Consider the following 26715-nt stretch of genomic DNA (forward strand, 5'->3'; position numbering starts at 1 on the left):
TGTTGAAGAAACCACCTAGCGTTCCCTTTTCTGCCCTGAAGAGGAAGAAATTTGTGCTTCCCCTTTTTCAAAGAGATTGAGGAAGGCAACAAAAATATTCTCCAGAGACAAATATCCAATGAAAAGAATCATAATGTTGGTGGAGACATGAAGAATGATTGAGTGCGGATGGTGGCTTTTCACCTCCTTACTCAGAATCCAGTGTCTTCCCCAAAGCCTGACAATATCCAGCGTGTGATCCATCCCTTCTGAATGATATACTCTATTCTTAAACCTCAGTGCTCTGGCCTCAGTGCACACATCCCGCATAGAAAATTTTAATCTGTACTTTTACCTCAAACAGATAGAGACATTCCAATTGGGATTTTAGGATCCCTTGGGAAATCATCATATAGTTTCTTGGACAAATCTCAGCAGAAAACAACATGGACATCTGGGAACAGAGTGTTTCTTCCTCTAGCAGTGAGGTCTCTGTATTGGTACCTGGCCATTTGCAAGCCCCTTCATTATACAACTGTCACAAATCTGAGGACTTGCTGTCTCCTGGTCACAGCCTGCTTTGCTTTGGGCTTCACTCTTATGGCTGGTCTGGTGGTGAAGGTGTCCCAGTTATCCTTCTGTGGCCCCCATGTCATACATCACTTCTTCTGTGACCTCAGCCCCCTGATCCATCTCTCCTGCTCTGACACCAGGTCTGTTGAGACATTGCTCTTTGTCCTTGCTTTGTGTGTCCTTTTGGCATCCCTCATCATAACCATCACTGCATACAGCCACATAGGCGTCACAATCATTGGACTCCCATCAGCCAAAGAGCGACAGAAAGCTTTCTCCACCTGCTCCTCTCACCTCATTGTCCTCTCTCTGATGTACGGCAGTTCTGTCTATATATACCTGAAACCAAAGCAGGTGAACAGGCTGGACTCCAACAAGGAGGCTGCCTGCCCTTGTGAACACGAGGTGACTCCCCTGCTGAACCCTGTCGTCTATACTCTATGGAACAAACAGGTCCACCAGGCTCTGAGGGAGACCATGTGCAGAGTGAAAATATCAAGATAAAAAAGTCATACTGTCTTGGAAGTGTGAGGTGATAGCTCATTGTGGTTTTGATTTGCATTTCTCTTAATGATGTTTGAATTATTTCCATTTCTGATTTTGAGCACCTTTTTATGTACTATTTACTTTTGTATGTCTATTTGGAAAAATGTTGACTAGTTTCCCTGATCATTTTTTAAAACTTTTGTTATAAGTGAAGTATGGTTGAATCACAATGTGTTAGTTTCTGGTGCACAGCAAAGCGATTCAGACATATATATATTCAGATTCTTTTCCATTATAGGTTCAGTTCAGTTCAGTTCAGTCACTCAGTCGTGTCTGACTCTTAGTGACACCGTGAACTGCAGCAAGCCAGGCTTCCCTGTCCATCACCAACTCCCAGAGCGCGCTCAAACTCATATCCATCGACTCGGTGATGCCATCCAACCATCTCATTCTCTGCCGTCCCCTTCTCCTCCCGCTTTCAGTCTTTCCCAGTATCAGGATCTTTTCCAATGAGTCCGTTCTTCACATCAGGTGGCCAAAATGTTAGAACTTCAGCTTCAGCCTCAGTCCTGCCAATGAATATTCAGGACTGATTATAGAAGTTACTGAATATAGTTACTTTTACTATATAGTTGGACCTTGTTATTTATCTATTTTATATATAGTAGTATAAATCTGTTAATCCTAAACCCTTACCTAATCCCCCCACATTCCATAAATTAAATGTATTCATAAGTCTGTTTTCTATGACTGTGAGTCTGTTTCTGTTTTATAAATAAGTTCATTTGTATCATTTTTTATGTTTCGACACACAAGTGATATTACATATGATTTGTCTTTCTCTGTCTGACTTAATTCATTTAGTTTGAAGTAGGTCCATCCACGTTGCTACAAATGGCACTATTTCAACCTTTTTATGGCTGAATAATATTTTATCACAAACACATACACCGTATCTTCTTTATCCATTTATCTATTGATGGACACTTAGATTTTCTTCCATGTCTTGGCTATTGCAAATAATACTGCTACAAGCATTGGGGTACATGTATCTTTTCAAATTAGAGTTTTTGTCTTTTCCAGTTATATACCAAGGGATAGGAATGCTGGATTATATGGCAACTTTAGTTTTTAAAAGAACCTCTGCTGTTCTCTGTAGTGGCTTTACCAGTTCACATTCTCACCAAGAGTGTAGGAGGATTCCTTTTCTCCACACTCTCTCTAGCATGTATTATTTATAGATTTTCTTTTGAGAGGGAAAAAAAGTTTATTAAAGTGGGAGACGCAGTTAGAACAGTGGGCCAGCTCAAGGGAGAACCGACGTTGAACAGGGGTCCTTAGCCCACTTTTATACCCAGGGTGTGAGGAGTGGGATAGGGGTCTTGTGGGTCATTTGCTGATTGGACGAGGCATGTATACTGGGTGGGGGAAGAGTAGGGCAAATACCTTCTCCCTATGGGGTAGGAGGGGAGACAGGTTATACTGTTTCATTAATAGTTACAACATGGGGAGGGAAGGACAATAAGGGATGGTTTTTCTGTTCCTGCATTCCAAGACCCTCCTCGGTTTTATCTGCTCTTTCATCCTTGGCTCACCACATTCCTCCCTCTTTATTTTTAGGGCGAATTCTTTGGCCCCTTTTGATACCCTGCTCATGTCTAACTATCTAGTGCCGGGAGCCAACACACAAGTCCTACCCATGACAAGGTCATGAGGGAGAAAACCTGACAGGCAAGGCAGATCAGGTTTTCAGGGATTTTGAAAGGCCAGCTCATGAGATCCCACCCATGAAGGTCATGAGGAGAAAACCTGACAGGCAAGGCAGATCAGGTTTTCAGGGATTTCGAAAAGCTGCCCCTGGCGCTCACCTTAAAGATGATATCTGTCTTTCTGATGCTTGCTTCAATAGACTACTCCCTAATTTCTGTGATACAGGCAGAAGGCCTTCCCCGATCTCTTTCCAAATAAGAATCAATTTAGAACTTTAATCTATAAGTTTCCCAGGTGGTGGTATTTTATGAGATTATCCAGGGTGAAAGGAGTGTTTTAATTTAAACTCCTTTGCTGGTATTTTCGTTTGTTTAGCAAATGCGTCTATGCCCTTAGTACTATTATGCGTGACTGCTTATAATACCCTAATCATAAAACAGCATAAAGAACCTGATCATATAAAGGCCCTAATAGACATAGAACCCTTGGGGAGTGAGGAAACCCTATTAGAACACACAAGAAAAATTATTCTAAAAGTGGCTATTGGGTTAACATTTGCTTACTGTGTTTTTGCTCTTAATGTGCTAAGGTTGTGTTATGGAAACCATTGTTAATATAGTTAAAGATCTAGAAAAATAAGAGCTTAGCCCTAGTGTGGTAACAATGGGGTGGTTGTTAATTGTCAGCCAGGAGTGCTAGGCAGAGGCTGCCTCACTGAAGCCACAGAGTCTGTGTGGGGTAAACCTCTTAGATAAATTCAACTGACAACTTCTGCAAAGAATTGACTTTTACGTTAACAAGGTTATACTTCTACTATGTTGTGACATGCTGTACTGTTGCCCTATGAGACTGTAACTTTTCTGTTAAGATCACCACAGAAACAGAAAATAGGTTTACATTCACCTGACTTACATAAAATGTTAATAGGTCCCAAGGCCAGAAGATAATGTACAAGACCCTCATAAACAAAGAAGTATGCAGAAAACACCCTGGTTTCATGAAGGACAAGCTGATGTAATGTTAAACTATCTTCCCCTTAGAAATGTACTAACTTAGGGTATAAAAGCTACGGTAAAAAATAAAGCATTGCCAGACCCTGCTGCAAACACCCCCGTCTGGTCACTCTCTCTCTCTCTTTCTTTCTCTCTTTCTCTCTCTCGCTGATGCCGTTCATCCTGAGGGTACCCCTGGATCCTGCCAGGGCTGGACCCTGGCAATCTAGCTATTTCCCTTCTCAGGCACTTGGGAACCCAATCTCAAAGATTTGTAGACTTTTGATGATGGCCATTCTGACTGGTTCCACTTTATTGCAGATTTGATTTGTATTCATCTATTAATAAGTAATGTTAAGTATCTTGTCATGTGCTTGTTAGCTATCTCTTGTCTTTGGAGAAATGTATGTTTAGATCTACTGCCAATTTATTGATTGGGTGGTCTGTTTTTTTGATATTGAGCTGTATGAACTATTTGTAAATTTTGGAAATTCAATCCTTAAAATTCAGTTGGGTAGATATTGAATGTACATGTGTCTGAGGAAGTTCACTGGTTGTTGTAGAAAAAATAAAAGTGTCAAAGATATGGGCCATTTTTTTCTGTGTTGTACAATCTATCATTGTAGCCTATTTATTTTATACATAGTGGTTTGTACCTCTTATTCCTGAACCCTATCTTGCCCATTCCTGCTTCCTTCTCCCCACTGGGAACCACAAGATTTTTTTTCTACATCTGTGAGTCTGGTTTATTTTTTAAATATTCACTAGTTTGTTTCATTTTTTGAGTTCCCATGTAAGAGATAACATATGGGTGCTTGTGTGTACATAATTGCTCAGTCTTGTCTGAATCCTTGCCACCCTTTGGACTATAGCCTGCTAGGCTCCTCTGTCCATGGGGTTTCCCAGGCAAGAATGTTGTGGGTTGTGGGTTGCCATTTCCTTCCCCAGGGGATCTTCCTGACACAGAGATCGAACTCGTTTCTCCTGCATTGTAGGTGGGTTGTTTTATTTGCCACTCAACCACCAAGGAAGACCTACAGAGTTCACATTCTCGATTAAAAATGTACAAAAGCTAGAAATGAGCAAGAGGTTTACAAAGAATACGTTGCTTGACAGTTGGAAACCTTCCTATACAACTTCAAGGCTTCCTAGGTGGCACAGTGGTAAAGAATCCCCCTGCCAGTGCAGGAGACACAGGAGATGCAAGTTCAATCCCTGGGTCAGGGAGATCACCTGGAGAAGAAACGGCAATACACTTGTATTCTTGCCTGGGAAGTCACATGGAAAGAGGCGGGCTATAGTCTATGGGGTCACAGAAGAGTTGGGCACACCTAGGTGACTAAACAACAGGCAGTTGTGCAAAATGTACCTTTGAGGACTATCACAGAGGACTGGGTAGCCTATTGAGAATGATAGCAGTGTTTTACCCATGCAGGGAAGGGGTAATTATAACACCTGTCAGCTGGAATTTCCTATTTCCAAATATGAAGTAATTAAATGTCCACTGGGACTCAACTGTGATTTTAGTTTCTATCCCATTAAAAAAAAATCTATTCTTATGAATTTGAAAGTTCCATAGGTGTGTCCATTTGACCCTGAGCGTCCTCACTGGTGATGTTAAATAAGCCTGTGATAATTGTATCATAAGGGCATTTGAATGTGTTCTCGCTTATGACTGCTGTGATCCTTCTCTATAATATGGGGTGACAGGTTGATTGGGAAGTGACTGATAACAGGGTCATTAAACAAGGAAATTGACCTTTGTTGTCTCTTCTTTTTTATTCTTTTCTGGGATGGATGCAAAACTAACAAAGTTTGTTTTTCATGGTGCATTGTAGAGTGGAAAAAAATATGTCCAGGTATTCTAAATAGTAATATCAGAAAGTGCTAGTGGATGATTGGGGCAGCTTGTATTATCCTAATGGTCCAGAATTTATCAGTCAGATTGCCATGGAAAAAACTATGCTCATTAATCCTCCAGAGTTTGGAAATGTATTTTTTAATGGAGCCTTTGGCCACCTCATGCGAAGAGTTGACTCATTGGAAAAGACACTGGTGCTTAGAGGGATTGGGGGTCTGAAGGAGAAGGGAATGACAGAGGATAAGATGGCTGGATGGCATCACCGACTCAATGGGCATGAGTTTGAGTAAACTCCGGGAGTTTGTGATGGAAAGGGAGGCCCGGCATGCTGCGATTCATGGGGTCGCAAAGAGTCGGACACGACTGAGCGACTGAACTGAACTGAACTGAACTAATGATTTCCTCCTAATGTAGAACATAAGGCATCCATTAATTTTTTATTAGGTCAAGGAACGGTATATCTCAACTAAGAGTGTTTTTCCCACTTTCCATTAGCCTAGGAGAATGTTACATTAGCCTGCTTTGTTTTAAGAAGAGAAAGAAGCACATTGTCAAAAACACACTGTTTCCTGTGAACTGCTTTGTGGTGAGTACTTGATCATGGGGCTAACTTGCAATCTAAAAGGTCAGGTATTTTAACCAGAGATTGGTTATGTTTAAGTATCTTATGTGGATCATGCATAGTTAAAGTAATGAAAAATGGTGCTAGTCAGTCAGTCTTATCGACAGTTTGCAACACCATGGACTGGAGCCCACAAGGCTCCTCTGTCCATGGAATTCTCTAGGCAAGAATGCTGGAGTGTGTAGCCATTCCCTTCGCCAGGGGATCTTCCCGACCCAGAGATCAAACCCGAGTCTCCTGCATGGCAGATGGATTTTTTACCATCTGGACTACCAGTTAAAGTAATAGTTTTGGCCAAAAGGAAGTGAGTAAAACACAGTTAAATTATGGTTTCTTATTCATTTAAGCACTGACTCACAGCAGAGCCCAGACCCCTTCCCCAATGATTCTATCAATATACTTAGCTTCTAGTTAGGTTTGGCATTATTTTTTAATAAAGACAAATGTTCGTCTAGTGATTGCAATGAAATACAGGTTTAATTCTGCCACACTGAATACCTCCAATGTAAAAATTTATTCCCAGAAAAGGAATGTTGATGAGTAAACTGTGACTAACAGCAGAATGAAGCACTACCATTCTGCTAGGTAGGTAGAGTGTGAAGGAGTCTGATTCACCCATTCAATGAATGTTCATCTGATTAACCAAGTCATGAAACCATTCCCTCATAATTTTAGATGTGATTTCTCTTAATCCTCAGACTGTGTCATTATAATATTATAATAAACTAGCTTTACTGCTCACACTGGGGTCTTGAAAAAAGAACTCAGACTGAACAGGTTTAGGAAAATAACTAATTTTGAACATGGTAATAAGAAAACGGCTCTTTCAACTTTACATTTTCAAAGGGCTTGAGTCAGTGTGTAGGAGGGTTCCTACACTGCATGTCACACCTGAATGAAGCATAGAAATGACTGGGAGCCCATGAGATGTATTTTCTGCAGGATGACAGCCTTCATTGTTAACCTAAGTTGCGGATGTGTCCAGAAACAATCATTTTTATTTGCCCTGTTTACTTTGTAGCCAATTATTCACAGATGTTATTTTCCAGAAGAGTTAAGTGACACATTAAAAATAATTTTCAAAAATAAAAAATGAACCTTTAATTTAATAATTAGTATAGTTAATGTAATAATGTTATAATAGTAAAACATCTGTTATAGTAAAATATTTTAAAAATATGAAATGATCCCTGCTTCACAAATACAGATGAAAGTAGTGATTATTTTATTTTTTTTAAGACTTGTCATCATTTAAATTTTTTTTTTCAGTGATAGTATTTTCTGTTCCACAGGTTAAGCAGAGGATGATGAGAGTCAGAGAAACAGAGATAACTATGGGGATAAAAAATGAGTCTACCATTCAGGAGTTCATTCTGGAGGCGTTTCCTGCCGTCCAGCATTTGGGGAACCTCCTCTTCCTGGTGCACCTGCTGGCATACCTGGCCTCTATCGTGGGAAACATGGTCATAATCATCATCACCTGGGCTGACCATCGCCTCCAGACGCCAATGTATGTTTTACTGAGCGCTTTCTCCTTCTGCGAATGCTGTTTCATCACTACAGTTATTCCTAAACTGCTGTCCATCTTCCTTTCAGGAAGGCAAACAATTGCCTTTTCTGCTTGTCTCACACAAGCCTTTTTCTTTTTATTTTTTGGTGCAGTGATTTTCTTTCTCATGGCAGTGATGTCATTGGATCGATACCTGGCCATTTGCAAGCCTCTGCACTACGCACCCATCATGAACCTGAGGGTTAGTTTCCTTCTGATATTCTTGTGCTATTCCTTGTCCTTCATCTTCTTCGCTGGTCTGATGCTCAGAGTTTCCCAGTTATCATTCTGTGGCCCCAACATCGTCTCTCATTTCTTCTGTGGCCTTGGCTCCTTAATTCATCTCTCCTGCTCTGACACCAGATCTGTTGAGATACATTTCTTCTTCCTTACTTCGTTTGTCATTCTACTATCCCTCATTGTAACCACCATTGCATACAGCAACATAGTAGTCACAATCCTGCGACTGCCATCAGCCAAGGAGCGACAGAAAGCTTTCTCCACCTGCTCCTCTCACCTCATTGTCCTCTCTCTGATGTACGGCAGCTGTGTGTTTATATATGTGAAACCAAAGCAAGTGAACAGGCTGGACTCCAACAGGGAGGCTGCCCTTGTGAACACGGTGGTAACTCCGCTGCTGAACCCTGTCATCTACACCCTGAGGAACAAGCAGGTCCACCAGGCTCTGAGGGACACACTGTCTAGGGTGAGGTTGCAGAAATAGAGCTTGGAGGCTAAGTGGATCCTCTTGATCCTCTAGTTCTGTTTCCCACCATTGGCAAAATCTATTCTTGAGAAGCTCTGCATATGGCGATCTATCTTGTGCTACTTTTCAGCTGGATGGTACTGTCTTATTTTGTTATTCAATACTTTCTTCTATTTGAAAGTTTCATTTATTCTCTATATTGTGCTGAAAATATTTTCCATGATTTTTCTACCGATTGGTCTCAAATGCATTCAAACAATATTTATGGAGCACATTATACATAAATCATAAGGTATAAAGTCTTTAATCAAATAATAAAAATGTTGCCAGATTTTATGATATCTGTACATGATACATTCTTATTTTTGAAGTTCATGATACCTCAGGAGAAATAGATAGAAACCCTTCTTTCCCAATTGACACTCAAGGTTTGGCACTCCATTTACAAATTATTTCTGAAAATCATATAAAGTTATACTACAACTTAATGGTGTTTCTTTATTTAGTCTATTTATGTGAATGAGTCAGTTGTATACTCATTAGTTCCTCTTTGGATCTATTGGTTTTAGTGTACAAGTAGCTCAGTGTAACTCCAAAAATTTTCGTGTGCCCATCAGTGTAACTTCTTCCAGCAGGATCAAACATTATTAATAAAATTTTCTTTAATTCTTTCTTGAAATATAAACAAATTATAAAACTTTAAGATTTGTAAAGTTTATTTTCTGTAATTTCTGTTGCCAAGTCCTGGAACCAACAAGTTGCTCAAATGTAGGTGATCCCAGTAGTAAATTCTTTCCTCTCATATAAGAGGTATTTTCAGCTTGGTGTGATCTTGAGTGTAGGAGATGCCAGTGTTGTCTCTGGTAACCTAAATTGTGGTTGAGATTTTATGTAGCAAAACCTAATTGAACTCATAATTAGAAAGGCATAAAAAGAAAATGAGTACATTAATAATAAAGAAAAGTGGATCAAAATGGACTAATTTACAGTGTTTGAAGTTTCATTAAGCAAATGGCTCCAACCTGAAGGTATTTGGCCCTAAAGGGATGTAGGTCCTGTCACATCTAACCCTGCATGTACATAGCATGCATTTGATTTTTGCTATGTCTTATGTGAGTGTGTATTTCCCTTTAGCCTGACTTGAAAATTACTTATAGTTTAAGGCATAATGTTATTAGGAAGAGTTTTAGATTGTCAAAAGTACTGGGTGATTTAGATTTTTATGTTTGGGAGTGATTTGATGATAGGTTGTCCTAGGTATTGTGGTCTTCCAAGGACATCTGTATCTATGTCTCTCCCTTTTCCAAAATAGAAGTTCCATGAATAATTCTTGAATCTGACAAAAGTTAGGAAGTCCTGAGAATCCTCTGTGTTGGTTTCTGTCCATTAGATAAAAGAGTAAATCTTCATAGCTTGGAGTCCTGAACCAGGCTAGTGCAGGAGATGGACATCACCAATCACCTGAAATGAGACAAACTTATGCTTATCTAAACCACTGTCTCTGTTTTAGTGTCTCCCAAGGGACTAAGGTGTGTCATCCCTATTACCCCAGCCCTAAGACAGGTAGATAGAATTCAATCCTTCTATTAACAGCTGGGAAAGTTGGGGTACTAGAAATGTTGTCCAATTCCTTCTATGTTCAAGGAGAAACTAAGAACTGATAAGCTCATCTGTTCATACTGTACTGACCCTGAGGACAGAGCTGTGAGGAGTGACTCCTTAGGAGAAGCTGGAAGTTGGGAGTTCTGATCAGATTGCAAGGTGCTGTGTTGGATTAGAACTCACAGTTTCTCTTTGTTTAAGACTGGTTTGCCTTTGACCCAGCCCATGTGGACCAGAATAAGTCATAATGAATATGTTCAGGAGTTCCATCAATAACTTTTAGTCACCAGCATGTTGAGTTTAAACTGTGTTTCCTGTGTTTGAACTCTACTAGCCAAGACTTTTATAGGAATGAAACTTTGGTTTCCTTATGTGTTAGAAAGTTCCAAGTACACAAAAATTGCAGGCATTTCTTATTGTGAAATCTTTTGAGGCTTTTATATGAATATATTAATTTAAACTGAGACCAAAAAAATCTCCAGTCAAAAATTTCTTCCTTAAGATCAGTTTAAAGAATAATTTTATTATTTTAGAGAGGAAAAAAAGCAGAGCAAAGTTCAAATTCTGTGAAATACATTTAGCTGAGTATGTGACTTCGGTGTGATTGATCAACAAGTAGTATTATAAACTAAAGCCAGCTTTGTGGAAAACAAATTGATCAGGCAATGAGCTTGGCCACATCAGATAACTGGTGTAGGCAACTAGCCCTAAACAGCCGAGATTTCCATGGTACTAAAGGAGAACTTTAAAGGAGAAAGGAAGGGAAGTTTTTTATTTTTGCCTAGGTGCAAGAGAGTGAGAAGAATCAACAATAACATCAGTGACTTGAAAAAAAAAAATTTCTGGGAAAGCACAAACTAACTCAAGAAGAATAAAAAATACAAATAGGTAAATAGCAATTAAAAATATATTAGTGATCAAAAAGTTCACACAAAAAAAGCCCAGGAACAGGTGTATTTACTAATGATTTCTGTGAAACATTTAAAGAAGAATTAGCTCCAATTATTCACAAGCTCCTAAAAATACAAGTGAAAAATCACTTTCCAGCTCTTCCTAAGAGGTCAGTATTATCCTGATATCAAGACCAAACAAGGATATCACAAGAAAAGAAAACTGCACACCAATTTCTCTGATAAAAATAGGGATACAAGAATACCCAAGAAGATGCTGAGAAAACTATATCAGTAACATTTTTACAAAGAATAACACCACTAAGTTGGGTTTATCCCAGAAATGCAAGGGTATTTTTAAAGATAAAAATCAATCAATCGTGGACACATATTAATAAAATAAAGGACAGCAAACACATGATGATCTCAATAGATACAGAAAAAACATTTGACAAAATCTAAGCTCCCTATGACAAACATTTGGAAAACTAAAAATGAAAGGGAAATTCCTCAACCTGAAGAAGTGTATGTATTAAAAATCATTGGATAATATCATCTTTGATAGGGAAAGACTGAAAACTTCCTCCCTAAGGTCAAAAACAAGAGGAGGATGTCTCTATTTAACAGTGTCCTAGAGGTTGTTATAAGAGCAATTAGACAAAAGCAATGAAAGACCTTCAGATTGGAAAGTAAGAAATAAAATTATCTTATTCGCAGATGCCATAATTTTGTACATAGAAAATTCTAAGGAATACAGAGTAAGATTTTTAGAGCTATTACATGGGCCCAGGAAGGTCAGAATTAAAAAATTTAAAGTACTTTCTTTAATTTTATTTTTTATTTTTTCTTACAGTAGAGGTGATTTACAATATTATATGAATTTCATAGGTACAACATAGTTTTGATTTTTAAAAAATAATTTTTATTTTATGTATTCATTTTTATTTTTGGCTACACTAGTCTTCATTGCTATGTTCAGGCTTTGTCTAGTTGTGGCGAGTGGCAACACCTCTTTTTTTTTTTTCCATTTTTTTATTAGTTGGAGGCTAATTAGCTTACAGTATTGTAGTGGTTTTTGCCATACATTGACATGAATCAGCCATGGATTTACATGTGTTCCCCATCCCAACCCCTGCTCCCACCTCAGAGGGAGGCAACACTCTTCACTGTAGTGTTTGGGATTCTTATCAAAGTGACTTTTCTTGAGGAGGAGTACAGGATTAGTTGCTCTGAGGTATGAGGAATCCTCCAGGATCAGTGTTCCTTTTGTTGGCAGGCAAATTCTTAACCACTGGAACACAAGGAAGTCTCAGTGATTCACATTTTAAAAGTATTATAACCATTTATAGTTTTTAATGTTGTACAATGTATCATTTTTCTGTGTTGTACAGTGTATCATTATAGTTTGTTTATTTTATATACTAGTACATACCTCATTCTTGACGCCTAGTCTTGCGCTTCCCCTTTTCCCTCTCCCCACTGTAACTACTAGTTTTCTTTCTAATCTGTGAGTCTATTTAAAAAAAAAAATTCACTAGTTTGTATCATTTTGAGAATCCACATATAAGAGATAACAAATGGGTGCTTGTGCGTGCCTAATTGCTCAGTCGTGTCCAACTCTTTGCAACCCTTTGGACTGTAGCCCCCCAGGCTCCTCTGTCCATGTGATTTTTCAGGCAAGAATACTGGAGTGGATTGCCATTTCCTCCTCCAGGGGACCTTCCAGACCCAGGGAGCTAGCCCACATCTCCTGTGTCTCTGGCACTGGAGGTGGGTTCTTTACCTGCTGAGCCATCAGGAGAGCCCAAGAGATAACATACAGTATTTTTCTTTCCCTGTCTGACTTATTTCACTAAGCATGGTGGTGGTGGTGGTTGTGGTTTAGTCTCTAAGGCGAATCTGACTCTTTATGACTTCATGGACTTTAGCCCGCAAGGATACTCAGTCCACGGGATTTCCCAGGCAAGAATTCGAGAGACGGTTGCCATTTTCTTCTCCAGGGCATCTGCCTGGCCCAAAAATCAAACCTGCTTCTCCTTCATTGTAGGTGGGTTTTTTTTTTTCAAACCACTGAGCCACCTGGGAAGCCCTATAGAGTCCACATTTTCTATTAAAAATGTACAAAAATGAGAAATTAGCAAGAATTTTATGAAGAATACTTTGCTAGAATATTGAAAACCTTCCTATACAACTTCACATCTTCCTAGGTGGCACAGTGGTTAAGAATCCCCCTGCCAGTGAGGTAGACCCAGGAGATGCAGGCTCAATCTCTAGGTCAGGAAGAGCCTCTGGAGAAGGAAATGGCAACCCACTCCAATGTTCTTTCTGGGGAATCTTATGGATAGTGGTGCCTGGCGGGCTACAGTCCATGGGGCCACAGGAGAGTCTGATACAACTTGACGACTGAACAAGAGGGCATTTGTGCAAAATCTGCCTTTGAGGACTTTCCCAGAGGACTGTGGAGCCTATTGAGAAGGCTATGTATGTAATAAATTTAGCCATATGTCATCATATACATTGAAAGTGTAACTATGATATATGTCTCCTGGAATTTCCCATTTCCAAATATGAAGCAATTAAATGTCCTGTGAGACTCTGTTGTGTTTTTAGTTCCTTTTGCATTAAAAAAATTCCCTCTAATGAGTTCTGAAAGTTCCAAAGGTGTGTCCATTGGACCCAGTGTGTCCTCACTGGTGATGGTAAATAAGCCTGTGATAATTATATCATAAGTGCATTTGAATGTGTACTTGCCTATGGCAAGTACAGCTGCTTATGGCAGCTGTGATCCTCCGCTATATGAGGTGGGGTGACTGGTTGGGGAAGTGACTGATAACAGGGTCATTAGACAACGAAATTGACCTTTGTTGTCTCTTCTTTTTGATTCTCTTCTGAGATGAATACACAACGAATCACGTTTGTTGTTTCGATGCATTGTAGAATGGCAATAAATATGTCCAGGTATTCCAAATAGTAGCATCAGAAAATGCTAGTGTGTGATGGGGACAAGTTGTACTGTCCTAATGGTCCAGAATTTATCAGTCAGATAGCCACGGGGAAAAAATATGACTGTTAATCCTCTAGAGTATGGAAAATTTTTAAATTAAACCTTAATAATTTTTCCTACTAATTTAGGACTTAAAGCCTCCATTAATTTTGTATTAGGCCAAAGAAAGGTATATCTCAACTAAGATAGTTTTCCCCCTTTTCATTAGCCTCGGAGAAAAATCCTGGTTTGTTTTGAGAAAGAAGCACATTGTCAAAGAATCACTGTTTCCTATGAGCTGCTTCCTGGTGAGTACTTGATCATGGGGCTAACTTGTAACCTAACAGGTCTGATAATTTAACCAGAGACTGGTTCTGTTTAAGTATCTACTGTGAATCATGCATAGTTAGAAAGTAATGTAAAGAAGTATTAGTTGCTCAATTGTGTCTGACTCTTTTGGACGCCATGGACTGTATCTCACCAGGCTCCTCTGTCCATGAGATTCTCCAGGTAAGAATCCTGGAGTGGGTTGCCCTTCTCTTCTCCAGTGCATATTCCTGACCCAAGTTTCCTGCATTACAGATGGATTCTTGATTGTCTGAGCCACCAGTTAAAGTAATAGTTTTGACCAAAAGGAGTTAAGTAAAATATAATTAAATTACAGTTTCTTATTCACTCAAGCACCAATTTGCAGCAGATGCCCAGACCCTTTCCTCAAAGATTGTATCAAAATACTTAGCTTCTAATTAGGCATTGGCATTTCCTTTTTCTTTTCTTTTTGCCTTTTCTTAAATAAAGAAGAGTGTTACTGTAGGTGTTGCAATGGAAATACAGGTTTAAATATGCCACACCAAGTACCTCCAATGGAAAAAACTATTCCCAGAAAAAGGCATGTTGAAGAGTATTCTATGAAATGATTGAATAGCAGAATGAAACACTACCATTCTGCCAGGGAGGTAGACTGTGAGGGAATCTGATCACCCATTAAAAGTGAGCTCCCTGAATCAGGACACCTAGTCATGAAAACATTTCCCCCGCAATGGTAGGTTTGGTTTCTCTTAAACCCACAGACTGTGTGGTTATGCTACTATAATATACTACCTTTACTGGTCACACTGGGGTCTTAAAAAAAGAGCTCAGGCTGAAAAGACTTCAGGAAAATAACTGATTAGGAATATGGTAATAAGAAAACTGCTCTTTCACACTTTGCATTTCCAAAGGGCTAAGATCAGTGCATAGAAGTCTTCCTACATTGCATGTCATACCTGAAGCATAGAAATGAACACTGTGAGCCCATGAGATGTATTTTCTACAGGATGACAGCCTTCTTTGCTAACTATTACTTGTGTATGTGTCGGCAAACAGTCATTTTCATTTTGTGTTGTTTACCTTTTGGATTACTTACCTTATGGACTATTTTTCTCAGATATTCTTTTCCAAAAATGTTAAGTGATGTATTAAAAATTATTATCAAAAATAAAAACAAATCTTTAATTTAACAATTTAACAAGTATTATGATTTATATTATGTTATAACAGTAAATGTCAGTCGTTTATTGTAAAATACTTTCAAAATATAAAATGATCCCTCATTCACAACTATACCTGAAAGTAGTGATTTTGATTCCATTTTTGTTTTTTAAAAGTCGATATCATTTAAATTCTCTATTCTTCAGTAATATATTTTCCGTTCCACAGATTAAGCAGAGAATGATGACAGTCAGAGAAACAGAGATAACTATGGGGATAAAAAATGAGACTACCGTTCAGGAGTTCATTCTGGAGGCGTTTCCTGCCGTCCAGCACTTGGGGAACCTCCTCTTCCTGGTGCACCTGCTGGCATACCTGGCCTCTATCGTGGGAAACATGGTCATAATCATCATCACCTGGGCTGACCATCGCCTCCAGACGCCAATGTATGTTTTACTGAGCGCTTTCTCCTTCTGCGAATGCTGTTTCATCACTACAGTTATTCCTAAACTGCTGTCCATCTTCCTTTCAGGAAGGCAAACAATTGCCTTTTCTGCTTGTCTCACACAAGCCTTCTTCTTTTTATTTCTTGGTGCAGTGATTTTCTTTCTCATGGCAGTGATGTCATTGGATCGATACCTGGCCATTTGCAAGCCTCTGCACTATGCATCCATCATGAACCTGAGGGTTAGTTTCCTTCTGATTTTCTTGTGCTATACTTTGTCCTTCATCTTAATCACTTGTCTGATGCTCAAAGTTTCCCAGTTATTGTTCTGTGGCCCTAATGTCCTTTCTCATTTCTTCTGTGACCTTGGCTCCTTAATTCATCTCTCCTGCTCTGACACCAGATCTGTTGAAATCTATTTCTTCTTTGTTACTTCATTTGTCATTCTGCTGTCCCTCATTGTAACCACCATCGTATACAGCAACATAGTAGTCACAGTCCTGCGACTGCCATCAGCCAAGGGGGACAGAAAGCTTTCTCCACCTGCTCCTCTCACCTCATTGTCCTCTCTCTGATGTACGGCAGCTGTGTGTTTATTTACCTGAAACCAAAGCAGGTGAACAGGCTGGACTCCAACAGGGAGGCTGCCCTTGTGAACACGGTGGTGACCCCGCTGCTGAACCCTGTCATTTATACCCTACGGAACAAGCAGGTCCACCAGGCTCTGAGGGACACACTGTCTGGGGTGAGGTTGCAGAAATAGAGCTTTGGAGGCTAAGCGGATGGGCTTGATCCTCTAGGTCAGTTTCCCACCATTGGCAAAATCTATTCTTGAGAAGCTCTCCGTCTGGCAATCTAGCTTGTGCTACTTTTAGCTGGATGGGTAGTGTCTTATTTGGCAATTCAGTTCCTTCTTCTAGTTGAAAATTTCATTTGTTCTCTATATTCTGCTAAAGCTATCTTCCTTAACTTTTCTACTTATTTTTATAAGTCTTAAATAAATTAAATTCAAATTAAGTAAATTAAGTAAATTTAAGTAAATTAAATTCAAATAATATTTATGGAGCCAACTATTCTATAAAGGTCATAATATACAAAGTCATTAATGTAAAGATAAAAATGTTGCCAGATTTTATAATTTCTGTCCATGATGCATTTTTAGGCTTGAAGTTTATGATACTTCAGAAAAAATAAATAGAAACCCTTCTTTACCATTTGATATTTAATGTGTGAAATTCCAGAAACAAATTATTTCTGAAAATTATATAAAGTCATAGTACAACTTAATGGTGTTTCACTATTTAAATCTACTTATGTGAATGAATCAGTTTTATTCTCACTAGTTCTTCCTTGGGTCTATTGGTTTTACTGTACAAACAGCTCAGTGGAACTCCAGATTTTTATATGGGCTCTTTCACAGTGTATCATCTTCCAGATGTATCAAATGTTTTCAATAAAGTTTTCTTTATTAATTATTTCTTGAAATATAAACAAACTGTAAAACGCTAAAATTTGTAGTTTTTTTTTTTTTTTCTTGTCATTGATGTTGCCAGGTCCTGGAACCAACAAATTGCTCAAAGGTAGGTGATCCCAGTAGCAAATTCTTTCCTCCCATCTAAGGGGTATTTTCACCTTAGTGTGATCTTAGGTGTAGGAGTTGTCAGTGTCCTTCATGTTAAGCTAAATGTGGTTGACATTTTATGTAGCAAAAACTAATTGAAAACTTATAATTAGAAAAATATGAAAGGAAAATGAGTGCATTAAAAATGTAAAAAGGGGATCAAAATGAACTCATTTACTGTGATTGAAGGTTCATTGAGGAAGTGGCTCCCACCTGAAGATAATTGGCCCTAATGGGACATAGGTCCTGTCACATCTAACACTGTATGTGCATAACGTGCATTTGATTTTTACTATGTCTGGTATGAGTGTATTTCCCTTTTAGCTTGATTTTAAAATTGCTTGTAATTTAAGACATAATCTTATTAGGAAGAATTTTTCATTGTTGATAGTACTCGGTGATAGATTTTTACGTATGGGAGTGATTTAATTATAAGTTATCCTAGGAATTATCATTTCCCAAGGACATTCCTGCCTTTGTCTCTCTCCTTTCCAAAATAGAAGCTAAATGAATAATTTTTGAACCTAACAAAATTTGGGAAGTCTGAGAGTCCTCTATTTTGGTTTTGTGTATTAGATAAAAGAGCCGATCTTCACAGCCTGGAGTCCAGAACCAGGCTAGTGCAGGAGATGGACAGCACCAGTCAGCCAAAATGAGCCAAACCTCATGCTCATACAAGCCACTCTTTGCTGTTAGTGTGTCTCAAGAGACTAAGTTTTGTCAAGCTCTATTATCTCAGCCCTGATAGAAACAAAACCCTCTTGTAGCAACTGGAAAAGGTGGGGTGCTGGAAATGTTGTCTAATTCCTTCTATTTGTAGTTGTTCAGTTGATAAGCTGTGTCTGACTCTGCAACTCCATGGACTGCAACACACTAGGCTTCCCTTTCCTTCACTGTCTCCCAGAGTTTGCTCAAACTCATTGTCATTGCGTCAGTGATGCTCTCTAACCATCTGCTCCTCTGTTGCCCTCTTCTCCTTTTCCCTTCAACCTTTTTCAGCATCAGGGTCTTTTCCAGTGAGTTGGCTCATTGCATCAGGTGGCCAAAGGATTGGAGCATCAGCTTTAGCATCAGTCTTTCCAGTGAATATTCTGGGTTGATTTCCTTTAGGATGGGTTGGATCTCCTTGCAGTCCAAGGCTCTCAAGAGTCTTCTTCAACACTATAATTCAACAGCATCAGTTCTTCAGTGCTCAGCCTTCTTCATGGGCCAAATGTCACATCCATACATTATTGCTGGGAAAACCATAGCTTCGAATATACGGACTTTTGTCAGTAAAGTGGTCTTTGCTTTTTAACATGCTGTCTATGTTCGTCATAGCTTTCCTTCCAAGGAGCATGTGTCTTTGAATTTCATTACTGTAGTCACTGTCTGCAGTCATTTTGGAGCCCCCCAAAATAAAATCTGTCACTGCTTCTATATTTTCCACTTCTATTTGCTATGAAGTGATGGAACCAGATTGCCATGATCTTAGCTTTTTTAATATTGTCTTTTAAGCCAAGTTTTTCACTCTTCTCTTTCATCCTCATCAAGAGGTTCTTTAGTACCTCTTCACTTTCTGCCATTAGAGTGGTATTATCTGCACATCTGAGGTTGTTGATATTTCTCCCAGCTATCTTGATTGTAGCTTGTGATTCATCCAACCCGACATTTTACATGATATACTTTGCATATTAGTTAAATAAACAGGGTAATGATAAACAGCCTTGTCGTATTCCTTTCCCAATCTTGATACAGTCCATTTTCCATGTCTGGTTCTAACTACTGCTTCTTTACCTGCATACAGATTTGTCCGGAGACAGCTAAGGTGGTCTGGTATTCCCATCACTGTAAGAATTTTCCACAGTTTGTTGTGATCCACACAGTCAAAGGCTTTTACATAGTCCAGAAGCAGAAGTAGATGTTTTTCTGGAATTCCCTTACTTTCCCTATGATCCAGCAAATGTTGGCAATTTGATCTCTGGTTCCTTTACCTTTCCTAAAGCCAGCTTGTACATCTGGAAGTTCTCGGTTCATATACTACCAAAGCCTAGCTTGAAAGATTTTGAGTATAACCTTACTTGCATGTGAAATGAGCACAATTGTCTGGAAATTTGATTGTTCTTTTGCACTGCCCTTCTTTGGGTTTGGAATAAAACCTGACCTTTTCCAGTCATCTGACCACTGCTGAGTTTTCCAAATTTGCTGGCATATTGAGTGCAGCACTTTCACAGCATCATCTTTTAGGATTTGAAATAGCTCAGCTGGAATTCCATCACCTCCACTAGCTTTGTAGCAATGCTTCTTAAGGCCCACTTGACTTCACGTTCCAGGATGTCTGGCTCTAGATGACTCACCATACCATCATGGTTATCCCAGTCATTAAGATCTGTTTGGTATAGTTCTTCTGTTTATTCTTTCCACCTCTTCTTAATCTCTTCTGCCTCTTATAGGTCCATACCAGTTGATTATATTCTTTATATTATATTCAGATTGATTATATTCTTTGCAGCTAAAGATGGAGAAACTCTGTTCAGTCAGTAAAAACAAGATCTGTAGCTGACTGTGGGTCAGATCATCAGCTCCTTATTGCAAAATTCAGGATCAAATTGAAGAAAGTAGGGAAAACCTCTTGGCCATTGAGGTATGACCTAAATCAAATTCCTTATGATTTTACAATGGACGTGACAAATAGATTCAAGGGATTATATCTGGTAGACAGGGTACTTGAAGAACTATGGACAGAGGTTCATGACATTGTGCAGGAGTCAATGACCAGAGCCATCCCAAAGAAAAAGAAATTCCTTCTATATCTAGGGAGAAACTGAGAGCTGGTATATTTGCCTACTACACACTACTGACCCAGGGGAAAGAACTGCAGGAAGTGACCCTTTACTCCTTAGAAGAAACTGGGAGTTGGGGGTTCCCTCCTGATTATAAGGTGCTGTGTTGGTTGGGGACTCACAGTCTCCTTCCCTAAGACTGGTTTACTTTGACCCAGCCCATATGGACCAGAATAGGTCAGAATGAATATGTTCAGGAGTTCCATCAGTAACTTTAAGTCACCAGTAGGATGAGTTTAAACTGTTTTCTGTGTATGGGCCCTGTTAGCCAAGACTTTCATAGTAATAAAACTTTGGCATCCTCATGTGTTAGAAAGTCCCAAGTTCACAAAAACACAGGTATTTGTTATTTTGGGATCTTTGAGGCTATTATCTGAATATAGAATTTTAAGTTGAAACAAAGATAGAAACCTCTCCAGTTACAAAATTTCCACTTCATCAGTTTAAAATGACATTTTATTATTTTAGAGAGGAAAAAAAGCAGAACAAAGTTCAAATTCTGTGTAATACATCTAGCTGAGTATGTGACTTCAATTTGATTGATCAACTAATGGTGTTATAAACTAAAACCAGCTTTGCGTGAAACAAATCCGTTGGGCAATGAGTTTGGCCACATCAGGTGACTTGTTTAGACAGCTAAGCCGTGTGCTTAGGTTACTCAGTCGTGTCCGACTCTCTGCTACCCCATGGACTATAGCTCGCCTGGCTCCTCTGTCCATGGAATTCTCCAGACAAGAGCACTGGAGGGGGTTGCCATGTCCTTCTCTAACTACGCCCTAAAGAGCAGCAATTTCCATGATACTAAGGAAGACTTTAAAAGGAAAAAGAAGAGAAGCTTTTCAATTTTTGCCTCTGTCCAAGAGAGGGATGAGAATCAGAGATATCAATGATTTGAAAAAAAAATTATGGGAAAGCACAAAGTAACTCAAGAAGAAAGAATAAATACAAATAAGTAAATAACAATTGAAAAACCTATTAATGATCAGAAACTTCCCACAAATAAGCTCAGGAAGAGATGTCTTTACTAATGATTTCTGTGAAACATTTAAAGAAGAATTAGCTCCAATTATTTACAGACTTCTAAAAATATAAGTGAAATGATCACTTTCCAGCTCTTTCCATGAGATCAGTATTACCCTAATATCAAGACTAAATGAAAGTATCATAAGAAAACTAAAAAAAAAAAAAAAAAAAAGAAAGAAAACAAAACTACACATGGATTTCTGTGATGAAAAGAGGTACATAAGAATAACCAAGATAATGCTGACAAACCTAAATCAGGAACATATACAAAGGATAACACACAATCACCAAGTGCAGTTTATCACATAAATGCGAGGGTACTGTAACATATAAAAATCAATCAATAGTATACACCATATTAATAAAACTAAGGACATCAAACACATGATGATCACAGTAGATGCAGAAAAACCATTTGACAAAGCGAAGATTTGATACTTTTGAACTGTGGTGTTGGAGAGTGTCCCTTGGTCTTGAGTGTCCCTTGGACTTAAAGGAGATCAAGCCAGACAGTCCTAAAGGAAATCAGTCCTGAATATTCATTGGAAGGACTGCTGCTGAAGCTGAAACTCCGATACTTTGGCCGCCTGATGTGAAGAGCTGACTCTTTGGAAAAGACCCTGATGCTGGGAAAGATTGAAGGCAGGAGGAGATGGGGACGACAGAGGATGAGATGGTTGGATGGCATCACTGACTCAATGGACGTGAGTTTGAGCAAGCTCCGGGAGTTCATGATGGACAGGGAAGCCTCGTGTGCTGCAGTCCACGGGGTCGCAGAGTCAGACACGACTGAGAGACTGAACTGAACTGAAACTTCCCATGACAAAAACATTTGGAAAGCTAAATACAAAAGGGAAATTCCTCAACCTGATGAAGTGTATATATTAAAAATAACTGAATAATAGTATCCTTGACAAGGAAAGACTGAACACTTCTTTCTATCAAAAAGAAGAGGATGTCTCTATTTAATACTGTCCTAGAGGTTGTTACAAGAGCAAAAATAAATAAAAGACCTTCAGATTGGAAAGGAAGAAAAAGATTATCTTATTCACAGATGTCATAATTTTGTACATAGAAAATTCTAATGCATAGACAGTAAAATTTTTAGAGCTATTAAATGGGTCAAACAAGGTTTCAGAATTAAAATATTTAAAGTATTTTTTAAATTTTAGTTTTTATTTTTATTACAGTAGAGTTGGAATACAATAGTATACAATTTCAGAGGTATAACATAGTGATTTTCATTTTTAAAAAAGTAATTTTCTTTTTATTTTACTTATTCATTTTTATTTTTGGCTACACTGGTCTTCCTTGCTGTGTGCAGACTTTCTTTAGGTGTGGCAGGTGGGGGCTACTCTGCGTTGTAGTGTTTGGATTTCTTATTGTGGTGGCTTCTCTTGTTGCGGACCAGAGGCTCTAGGCACGTGGGTTTTCGGCGCATAGGCTTAGTTCTCCAAGGTATGTGAGATCTCCCAATCCAGGGATCTAACCTGTGCCCCTGTATTGGCAAGAAGATTCTTAACCACTAGAACACCAAGGAAGTCCTAGTGGGTCACATTTTTAAATATTCTACTCCATTTATAGTTATTTTGGCTATATTTTCTGTGTTGTACAATGCATCACTGTGGTTTATTTATTTTATATATAGTAGCTTGTACCTCTTGTCCTCAACCCCTATCTTGCTGCTCCCCACTTCCCTCTCTCCACTGGAAACTACTAGTTTGTTTTCTATATCTATGAGTCTTTTTTTTTTTTTTTTTTTGGTTTGTTTGTCTTATATTCACTAGTATGTTTCATTTTTAGAGTCCACATGTAAGAGATAACATATGTGTGCTTAATCGCTCTGTCATGTCCGACTCTTTGCAAGCATTTGGACTGTAACCCAACAGGCTACTCTGTACATGGGATTCTCCCCTCAAGAATCCTGGTGTGGGTTTCCATTTCCTTCTCCAGGGAATCTTCCTGACCCAGAGATCAGACCCAGGTCTCTAGTATTGACAGGCAACTTCTTTACCAACTGAGCCACTGAGGAAGGTGGGGCACACATAAAAGCTCCTAAAAATTTCTATGAAATTTGCCGTGACTTTGAAGATTAGTGAGGAGATATTCAGACAGATCTCCAGACAGCTACTGTATGCCCCAGTGTTGCCAGAAAATAGACTCTGGGTGGTTAGCCACCTGGCTCTCAATGGGAAGCTAGAGGCCAAAGAAAAGTGGGTAACTCCCGTGTCAGCAGCCCAGCTGAGATACCACAGGAGGAGAAGCAGCCTTCCAAAAGGGGGTTGCTATGGCAACAGCTTCTCCTCACTGGAAGTCATGTCTCAAACTTTCTTGTGTTTTGAAGAAGTCTGGCATCCACTTTACAGCTTTCATTTCAAAAGAGAGAGGCTGGCCATGTGAGTATGTCAAAGAAACCACCTAGCATTCCCTTTTCTATGCTGAGGAGGAAGAAATTTGTGCTTCCCCTTTTTCAAAGAGATTGAAGAAGGCAACAAAAATATTCTCCAGACATAAATATCTGATGAAAAGTATCATAATGTTGGTGGAGACATGAAGAATGATTGAGTGAGGATGGTGGCTTTTCATCTCCGTCCTCAGCATCCAGTGTCTTCCCCAAAGCCTGACAATATCCAGCGTGTGATCCATCCCTTCTGCATGATATACTTTATTCTTAAACCCCAGTGCTCTGGCCTCAGTGCACACAACCCATGTAGACAATTTTAATCTGTACTTTTACCTCAAACAGATAGAGACATTCCAATTGGGATTTTAGGATCCCTTGGAAAATCATCATATAATTTCTTGGACAGATCTTAGCAGAAAACAACACGGACATCTGGGAGCCAATCACAATGCAGACAATGGGAAGAGAAATATAAAGGTGTGCTAGTGACGCTTATTTTCAACAGTGATCAATTAGCTTCCCTCAGTCCTGTCTCTGCTTTCTGTCTATGTCCTTTCAGTTCCTCATGCAGTTTGGAAGCCTGCACTCTCTGCTCATTGGCTGGGTACATCCTGCTTGGTGACTAAATGCTGTCATCTGGGAAAACTATTACAGAGGGCTCAGATGTGCATGTCAGAAGCATGTGGCAGTAATATAGTGGGACAAGGATGCTTCTCCATGTGGAAAGGTGAACATATGATGGAGGAGCATAGAGCAGTATGTGTCTAGGAGCAGATGGATTACCACAATGATGTGCTTCAGTAGAAGAAGACTCATCTCAGCAGCTCTCAGGGCTGAACTCAGAAGAAACTGCCTGTTCCCATTAGTTGGTATAGCAGGTGGACAACAATTTTGCATGTGAGGCTAGGCTGTGGAGTCTGAACTTTCATCAGAACCTTAAGTGGTCCTGGAACCAAATTTTCACCAAGGATGGGGCCAGTGGATTGTGATTGCTTTATTCTGTCTGCTCTTTTCTGGGGTTTCAGAGACCAAAGTTGAGAAGAACCTTTGTGGTATGAAAAATTCTGCCTCTGAAATCAGGGCTCTGTCAACCAGGAACACTGGGAACATGAGATGTATAGTCATCCCACTTGAAGATAACAGACTGTGACCGATGGTTTCCTTTTCCAATCCTTTTTCCTATCCCAGAGAGATCTCTTGATTTCTTGGAAGAGAATAACTCCAGGAGGAGAATGCCCTGTTTCCCATGAAAACACCTGTGCATGCCTGTGTCAGGAACAGCGGTGAACTGTAACAGGGACTGCTGTAACTGGGACAGACGCAGAGGCACCTTGAGTGTCGTTCTGAGGTGAGCAGTTTGGTTGCATAAGCATCGCTTCAGAGAACTTGGCCCAACGCAGTTAGTCACACACCCACCCACCCACCCACACACACACTCCACATTGCAGACCTTCAGTTTAGTATTGAGATGGTAGAGTCAAACACTATTATCTTAGGAAAAGTGTTTTATTAAGAGGACTGAAGAGAAAAGTGTTCATTGAGCTTTGGTGTAAGAGTGAGTAGGAGGCAAGTACCAAGTTCTAGAATACTGTGTTGCTATTTGACTAATCTTATGAACTACTGTCATTCCCCATATCTCTTACCTGCAAGCATGGAGCCTCAAAAGGTTGGAGTAATTCCTGGATTTATAACTTGTATTACATTGTTGAGCAATCCCCAATGTCTCTGGTCTCCAGTGTCTTCTGTAAAATGGTTGTGCTAAAGGAGATCATCTCTAAGGCCTGTATAGTATCACAGGTCTGTATTTCATGAAAAGGGCTTCCCTGGTGGTTTGGACAGTAAAGAATCTGACTGCAATGCAGAAGACCTGGGTTCGATCCCTGGATTGGGAAGATCCCCTGGAGGAGGGCATGGCAACCCACTCCAGTATTCTTGGCTAGAGAATCCCATGGACAAAGGAGCCTGAGGGGCTGCAGTTATGGGGTCACAACGAGTCGGACACGACTGAGCGACTAAGCATAGCACATTTCATGAAAAGATGTTAACGGAAGGGTAGAAAAAAATAAAGCTGAACTTTCACTTAAGTCTGAGAGATAATCAACAATGTATTTCTTCCTATTGAAAGATATTTTGTCACAGCATTTGGAACTAACAGGAGCTTTGGATGCTGGCAGATCTAACTGCAGTCTCAGCTATGTGACTTAACTTCTCTGGAATTTCTCCAAGCCTCGTTGTCTCCTTTTGGAGAAGGGTTTGGGACTACCTAGCTGACATTCTTCATTATCGTGGAGAACAGTAGAAAGACTGAATCTTGATGAATAGCAAAGTAACAGACATTCATAAAGTCCTCATAAATGATGGTGGTGATGGTGATGATTTGGACCATAGAATTTATTTTATAGTATATTTTATATACTATATATATATATAGTATATAGTATATGTTCAAATGGATATTCAAAAGAAATATTAATAATATCACTGTTAAGTTTACTTATAAGCTGATAATAATATAAAACACAATGATTTATTTTATAAATGTGCAAATGTAAATAACTCTGTCTACTGGTCATGCTGTATTTAAGAGTATATTAATGACCCTAATAATTAGACTTCGAGGAACACAAAGAAAACACTGACATGACATGTCAAGTGAGTTACATGCTTATTTTACTTCATCCTCACAGGAACATGAACAAATAGATCCTTACATCTTCATTTTACAGATGATGAAAGTGAAATTTAGGAAATTTAACTAACTTTTCAAAGATGACCCATGTCTCCAGGATTAGAACTCAGTGTTGACATAGTATTGAACTCAAGTCCTACTAGTTCAAGAACCAACTCAGCAAGAGTCTGCTATCTGGCCAGCTACCTTGTGGAGGAGTCAGATAACTTGATCTCATGCTCGCCTAAGACTCTTTTTGCTTGTTGTAACATCTTCATTCTAGATTAAGAGCAGCAGGTGAGGATACTG

General features: G+C 39.2%; 2 protein-coding genes and 1 pseudogene across 2 annotated transcripts; all 3 read left to right on the forward strand.

Annotated features, from left to right (window-relative positions):
* Positions 1-168: 168 nt before the first annotated feature.
* On the forward strand, positions 169-1056 carry LOC133069864 (olfactory receptor 6C74-like). Its single transcript, XM_061161328.1, has 2 exons — positions 169-232; positions 344-1056. Exons 1-2 carry the CDS (start codon positions 169-171, stop codon positions 1054-1056), a joined length of 777 nt encoding a protein of 258 aa, XP_061017311.1.
* A 6467-nt stretch (positions 1057-7523) lies between these two features.
* On the forward strand, positions 7524-8496 carry LOC133070686 (olfactory receptor 6C2-like). The gene has a single exon (XM_061163088.1). It carries the CDS (start codon positions 7528-7530, stop codon positions 8494-8496), a length of 969 nt encoding a protein of 322 aa, XP_061019071.1. The 5' UTR covers positions 7524-7527.
* Positions 8497-14224: 5728 nt separating this feature from the next.
* Positions 14225-16762, forward strand: LOC133070687 (olfactory receptor 6C74-like; annotated as a pseudogene).
* The last annotated feature ends 9953 nt before the right edge of the window (positions 16763-26715 follow it).

Source organism: Dama dama, chromosome 15, assembly GCF_033118175.1.
Source record: "Dama dama isolate Ldn47 chromosome 15, ASM3311817v1, whole genome shotgun sequence".
In the NCBI taxonomy this organism is placed as follows: Eukaryota; Metazoa; Chordata; class Mammalia; order Artiodactyla; family Cervidae; genus Dama; species Dama dama.

Excerpts from the sequence above, each read along its gene's own strand:
- LOC133069864 (XM_061161328.1), top strand. The coding sequence starts at position 169 with ATGGTGGCTTTTCACCTCCTTACTCAGAATCCAGTGTCTTCCCCAAAG. Across the intron at positions 233-343 it reads AAAGCCTGACAATATCCAGC|ATAGAGACATTCCAATTGGG; the intron begins GTGTGATCCATC and ends TACCTCAAACAG.
- LOC133070686 (XM_061163088.1), top strand. The coding sequence starts at position 7,528 with ATGATGAGAGTCAGAGAAACAGAGATAACTATGGGGATAAAAAATGAG.